The 7,252-nt window shown below is 36.8% G+C and overlaps 2 protein-coding genes across 2 annotated transcripts; one reads left to right on the top strand and one right to left on the bottom strand.

The window, feature by feature from the left end:
- Positions 1-919: 919 nt before the first annotated feature.
- Positions 920-2,570, bottom strand: HO173_008731 (uncharacterized protein; the record flags this gene model as incomplete). Its single annotated transcript, XM_037310627.1, has 2 exons — positions 920-2,212; positions 2,271-2,570. 2 exons carry the CDS (start codon positions 2,568-2,570, stop codon positions 920-922), a joined length of 1,593 nt encoding a protein of 530 aa, XP_037162397.1.
- Positions 2,571-2,800: 230 nt separating this feature from the next.
- HO173_008732 (uncharacterized protein) lies at positions 2,801-3,971 on the top strand (the record flags this gene model as incomplete). Its single annotated transcript, XM_037310628.1, has 4 exons — positions 2,801-3,151; positions 3,218-3,318; positions 3,375-3,730; positions 3,790-3,971. The coding sequence occupies 4 exons, from the start codon at positions 2,801-2,803 to the stop codon at positions 3,969-3,971; spliced, it is 990 nt and encodes a 329-aa protein (XP_037162398.1).
- Between the last annotated feature and the right edge of the window lie 3,281 nt (positions 3,972-7,252).

Below are 7,252 nucleotides of genomic sequence, written 5' to 3' on the forward strand. Positions count from 1 at the left end.
AGTTTAAGATATTATATATAAAGAATCTTCTCTAACGATTATTTTATAGAAAGATTTAATTAAAAATTAATTTTATTTAGATACCAATATAATAATAATTATATTCTATTTATAGTTATAATTAATTTTTATTTATATATATAAATTAAATATATAGTATTAAAAAGTAATATAAAAAAGTATCTGTAAATCTAAAAAGTTCCTTTTCGTATAATTTCCGCCGGGTTCGTATCATAAGCACGATTTAGCACGATTTAGTCTATTAAGCAGACTTTATCTATATCTAATCCTTTCCGCCAGTTCTATTAGTTTAGCAACTTTAAAAATTTTAATAACTTTAAAAATTTTACGTAATGCACTCTAAGTACTATTCTATATACGAAGTATATATGATATTAATATATATCATTATCAATATACGCATTATTATGCGCTATATTAGAGTATTATCTACGCGACTAATTTTATTAAATCATCTAATTCCGTAGCTAAATTTGAGTTCTCTTCGTATTTTTAAAAAGAGCTAGTTCGAGGTGATAAGTAGACTATTCTTTATAGTATTTTACTATACTATAGAGCCTCGATATAGTATAACGTCTTATTTAGATAGATATATAGTAAGATCAAAAACAATGCCCATATTTTGGTGTTGCGCCGGACTTATCGGATTTAAAATCGGGTATTATCAGGTATCGGGCACTTCCGGGTATATACGAATATGCAATCAGGGGTACAGCTGCAGGGATATTCTGTCACAAAAAAGTAGAGTGTCCGAATCTCGGATACTATGCTGTACTACTTTGCAACCAAGGAATTTTAGCATACATTTTGTTCGAACTTTTCAAGATGCTGCCCATTGGCCCATGAAATCATTGGAAATCGCATTTGTATCCAGACTCTCTCACAAGGTTCTCACCCATTACTGAGCACCCTTCCTGTCCTTTTTCAAGGGGGATATGGCACCGAAAGTACTCACGCTGGGACCAATTGCTTTGCGAGGCCCAAGTTTTGAAGCCCCGAGTCCCCCTTTCCCCAGCGTCCCAAACCCTTTGACACCACCAAGCAGTCCTCGGTCACCTTTGAGTGTATCCCCCTCATCCTCGTCAAACAGTGTCTTCCCAAGACCACCTCCGAGCAGCTTTCTCTTCCTCTTTTTCATTTCGAGACCGCCATAAAATATCTCGTTGGAGGAACCTTTGTTGCCTGCGGGCTCGCTCATGCTCGTCGTTGATCCTTCATTCTCAACATTCTCCTCTGCAACAAATTCTAAGGTGGGCGCAGCTTTTGTCCTTCGCGCAGGGGCTCTTGAGTTGATTCTGCCTGTCTTCGCATTTCCAAGTACACCGACTATTTTCGTTTGTACAACGTTTTTCATGGCGTCAGACGTGTCCACCGGGTCAGAGATTGCCTCGGACGACGCCGCCTTTTGGTTGGCAGTCCCAATCAGGCGATCAGATCCTTTGACATGCTCTTCGTCATGTCCACTAGCGTCGTCTGAAGGTGGGCTTTCTGGAGCCACGCTCGCCGTTCGATTGAGGAAAGGAGTGATGGAAAATGTGGATTTCTCGCCAATCAGAGTTGACTTCCGCTTGCTCTTCTTCGCAGCTGGAAGGTCTCCGGGCGTACCGATTATTGTATCGGCATCTATGTGCGCAGCTGCTCGTTTATGTGGGTTCCCGGCCACGAACGTGGTTGAGTCCACCGACGCGGATGCGCGACTTGATGTGCTGTGATTGGATGCTTGTGCTGTCTGCATGGACGTTTGCGCTTCTTTGAGCTGCTCCTTAGTAGACTTCAATTTGTTCCTGAATGCATCCAACCGAGACTCCAGTGTTGTTATCCTGTTTTCTGATTGAGTGGAACTCTTTTGAGCCTCGCGCTCTACCTTCTGTCGTTCTCGACGTTCTTTTGCAAGATCCGCTTGCAAATTCTCTAATTGGGATTCAAGTTTGGCGTCTTCAGCCTGTAATTTACCCTCCTTAGCTAGCACTCGCTGGGTGGCACGCTTTTCTCTTTCCAGCTCCACCTGCACCGTGCTCAATTGCTGCTGTAGAGACAGTTTCTCCGCAAGCAACGACTGATGTGATGCGGCTTGAGATCGCAAGTGGTCGACCTCGGGTTTCAATGCTGACAGCTCGCGGGCTAGGGTGAGCTTCTCCGTCAGCAATTTCGTAGAGTCCATGGTCACTCCGTGCAAAGAATTGAGTTCTGCCTATGATGAGAAGTAAGCTTGTCTATGGCATTAATATTGTGCTTGTGTTCGCAAATACCTTCAATGTTTCAACTTCTCGTGATTTGATTCGTAATTTTTCCTGTGCGCTTTCAAGTCTTCGGCCACAGACTTCCAGATCCTCTTGGAGACGCTCGTTGAATCTTTCCAGCCGATCAATGCGATCGTCATCTTGAGACAATTGTGTGTGTAGGTCGTCGTTGTCATCCTCCAAGAGTAGTGTGCGTACTCGAAGCTGCCTGAGCCGTTCTGCATCACAAACAGCTTCAACCTGGCAACAAGTTCTTTGGTAAGCCAGCTCGAAGGCACGAGACTCGAGGGCCAACTGTAACTGCTCCATTGCGCTCGACACTTAGGTCAACAATGCGATTCTTCTCAAATCATAACATCTCGTTAAAGTCAAGGAGGAAGACGCGTGAATGCCAAAAGTAAACAAAACCAGCACTAGTGCTAAGCTGCGGCATTTAGTCTAATATAACGGATAAACGATAATGCGAAGGCCAGAAATGTAAAAACGACCTGTATTGCTGTTTATTCTCACACCCACAACTGATACCCTAGTGAGCCAGAATGAACTTGTCCGGTTTACTCGCTCTGACACTGCTGCCTATTCTATGCCTTGGGGCAAAAAAACCATCATTTGTTGGGACTTTTGAAGATTACCATGTCAAATCACAATCATCCGCACCTTTGCGACTAGATGATGCTTCGTACGACGATTTGACGGCAATTCCTCGTAATTATTCCGTGGTCGTTCTTCTTACCGCTCTGGAAGCACGCTTCGGCTGCCAACTATGCCGTGAGTTTCAACCTGAATGGGATCTGCTCGGACGAAGTTGGGCAAAGGGAGACCGACATGGAGACTCTCGAACTCTGCTGGGGACTCTAGATTTCGCAGATGGGAAGGGGACATTCCAGAAGGTACTTCCTTACGAATGTGGCATTGATGCTGCCAGTGGCTGGCTTTTGCTTACAGCTGCTCCCTAGCTTATGCTACAAACGGCTCCCATCTTTCTTTTATTTCCACCAACAACCGGTCAGAATGCAAAGCGAGACGGGCAGCCCATTCGATATGACTTCACAGCTGGGTGAGTTGTGTGGAAGACCTCGATGCGCCCCTTGGCTGACTTTGGTGATCTCGAAGTCCCCAGTCCGCCGAGCAAGTGGTTGGATGGATTAGTCGTTATTTGCCAGACGGTCACAAACCCGCCATACAACGACCCTTAAATTATGTTCGCATCATCACGGTCACTACTACTCTCCTTGGCATTGTGTCCTTCTTGAGTGTCGCATACCCATACATCTTACCCGTGATACAAAACAGAAATCTGTGGGCTGGAATTAGTCTAATCACCATTCTACTGTTCACGAGCGGTCACATGTTCAATCACATCAGGAAGGTCCCATACGTGGCAGGGAATGGCCAAGGTGGTATATCCTATTTCGCTGGTGGATTCTCCAATCAATTCGGCATGGAGACCCAAATTGTAGCTGCTATGTGTATGTTCTCCTAGTCGACGTCGGCTCTTAGCACTTTCACACTAATGGTCTTCACTTAGATGGCACTCTTTCGTTCGCAACCATAGCCTTAGCGCTAAGAGTACCTCGCATGTCAGATCCCAAGAAGCAGCAACTGGCAATTTTCATTTGGGGGGGCGTGATGTTTAGCATGTACAGCTTTTTGCTCAGCGTCTTCAGGATCAAGAACGGGGGCTATCCTTTTCATTTGCCGCCATTCTGACAGTCGACATGAAGATCTCAAAGCAGCTGTTGGTGTTATTAGAGCGTGATGGTATGAAAACCCTGTGTCGATAGAGAAGGCAAACAGAGACCATGTTACCGTATACTGGAATGCATACACACTACAGCTTTGATAGGTCTCATGGGCTCTGAGTGCAGCAATATCAGAAAGTACCCTTCGTACGGGCGTTCAAGCCTGCTCCACTACAAATCAGCTACTCAGCATAGCCATCATACTTCTTGTGTTCATGGTAACGTTTAATCAAAGGCATCGGTTTCAGTGCCTTCCTCTACAGATCTTCACGGTCATCATCGGGCATGTCTTCCTTTCGATGGCCTGCTTGCTGCTGGCATCCACGGCAATCACTACGATCCCATGGTGGTATGCGTCATCCTTGGCCCTGTGTTGGGCCATAGACTAGCTCAGCTGTTTCTCGAATGGTCAGAAGTCCGATCAGGGTAATTGCTACGTTGAATTTTCGGCAACCAGTAATAGACAGGTTTAGCAATGTGATTTAAAATAGGCAGCTACTACGCGTACAGCCCCTACCCAGTAGGCGTACAGCCCCTATCTACTAGGCGTACAGCCCCCCTAATCGAGTTAGCGGCCGCGCGGAAGCTAACGAATATTAACCGGAAATGGTAAAGAACCCGCATCTAGTCTCTGCCGAATGCCTTCACAGTAGGATATGGTAGTAGAACCAACTCCCACCCCACCGCCCGCCTACATCCCTCGCTCAATAGGCAAGGATCAGAGCGCATACCTACACCTACCTCTACACCTACCTCTACACTGCAAGCGTCACAGCGGGGGGGTTTGCGACCGCTGCAGCAGCCACCCCGACGACTAGGCATTATACGAGGGCGGCGAGGTGGGCAGGCTGAACAGGCTACAAGAGGAGGACAGCGAGGTGGTGCTACACGATGACAGCGAGGTGGTACTACACAGGCCTACATACAGGGTAACGAGGCTATATTCAATACGTTTCAGATGTAGGAAGATCAGCTGGCCGATGATGGGCGTATTTTTAGTAGCAAGCAGAGAGGGTAGCCAGCCAATCAGCTATCGCCATAGAGAAATTATTCAAAAACCTCACTAATCGACGAATTGAAACCGTCCGATATTAGAAATCTACAGGGAGAGACATAGAGAGGCTTGCCCTGCTACCACTAAGCATCTCCGCAAGAATCTCGAAGAGACTAGATGCGGGTTCTTTACCAATTTCGATTAGTATCCGTTAGCCCATGCGAGTTCTTTACCATTTTCGGTTAGTACTCGTTAGCTTCCGCGCGGCCGCTAACCCGATTAGGGGGGCTATACGCCTAGTAGATAGAGGCTATACGTCTATTAAATAGAAGTTATATATTTAATAGATAGAGGCTATACGCGTAGTAGCTATCTTAAAAGAATAATTTAAAACGAAAAGAGTAATAATCTAATAGGCTAACTATATAGAGTAGTTATTAGTCTTATCGATTACTTATAAATTAAATTATTATTTTATATTATAAAATAGTAATTTAATTATAAAGTTATTCTATACGACGTTAACGTAATTACTTATTTAGATATATAAAATTAAATAAATAATTAATAAATCTATTAAGCTCTTATTATATATATCTTCTATCTTTTAATAAGTAATAACTAAGCGAAAAGAGATTTTTAATACTTATATATTAAATATAAGATTTATAAAGAAGTTTTAATCTAGAAGAAACTATTAAAATTCGAATTACGTAACTCTTAGCGTCTTAGTAATTATATAACTATATTACGTAATATATCTTAGCGCGCTTATATTAAGTTACTCTTTTCTTTTATAGAACTCTATAATTAATATAATTAAGTATTTTATTTTTAATTTTAATAAATTATAAATTTAAATTATATTTAATAACTATCTTACGAAAGCTACTATATATGAGAATTTACTATTAATTAAAAATAGATAAACTATTAACGATAATAATACGATTTATATAATAAGAACTATATATCGAATATAGTTAAATTTATTAAAATTCGAATTATATAATTTTTAGCGTCTTAATAATTATATAACTACGTTATATAATATATCTTAACGCGTTTATATTAAGTTACTCTTTTCTTTTATAAAACTCTATAATTAATATAATTAAATATTTTATCTTTATATTTTAATAGATTATAAATTTAAATTATATTTAATAATTATTTTAATAATAATATAATCTATCGCTATAATTATAATTATTTTTAAATATTTATATTTATTATAATAAAGATAATTATAATTATAAAAGACTTTATTAATTTTCTTAATATAAAATTTTTTTATTTTAAAATAATTATTTTAGATTTAAATAATTATAATTTATTTATAATTTAAGAGCTAAAAGCTATTATTTAAATATTTTTACTTTTTACTTAAAATAATATAAAGCGAGTTAAAATATATTATATCTAGCTAAGACTATTAAAATTATTATATAATTAATTAAATTATATTATTATTAAGATCTTTAAAATATTATTAATTTTTTTATATAAAATATATTAAATAAAAAAATAATATATTTTTATTTATATATTATAAATATTAAAGAATTAAATAATAAATATCTTATTTAGATTTTATATTTATTTAATTATAAAATATTTATAATAAAGATTAGAAATTAATTATTTTAACTATTATTAAAAGAAGTATAATTTAAAAAAAAATCTTAGCTTTAATATTAATTATATAATTTTTAATTATTATTAATAAAGATATATTAATTAAAAAAATAAGAATCTTAATCTTAAAAGTAAAAGAAGAAAGAAATTTCTATTATTATAAAGAAGTCTTAATATAAATATTTATTTTAAAAATAAAATACCTCGATAGTAAATAAATAATTTTATAATTAATCTTAATCTTAAATTTTAATTAAATTAATTTTAAAGAAGATAAATAAAGCTTTTAATTATTAAGATAATTAATATAACTTTAATAATATAATACTATATTTATATATAAAAAATAGATTTTTATTATTATAATATTCTTAAATTATTTTAATATTTTTAATATTTATTAATTATTTAATTTTTTAATAAAATATTATTTACTATTTTAAATATTAATAGATAATAAATCTTTATAAATAAAAATTTAAATTATATTAAATTAATTTTAAAATTTAATAAGACTTCTTTTATATATTTAAATTTTTAATATATTATAAAAAATATTTTAATAGCGAAAGTAAATATTATAGATTATATTTAATAGATAGAAGCTAGTAGCTAAT

Source organism: Letharia columbiana, assembly GCF_014066305.1.
Source record: "Letharia columbiana isolate WasteWater2 chromosome Unknown Sc0000034_s0, whole genome shotgun sequence".
Classification (NCBI taxonomy): domain Eukaryota; kingdom Fungi; phylum Ascomycota; class Lecanoromycetes; order Lecanorales; family Parmeliaceae; genus Letharia; species Letharia columbiana.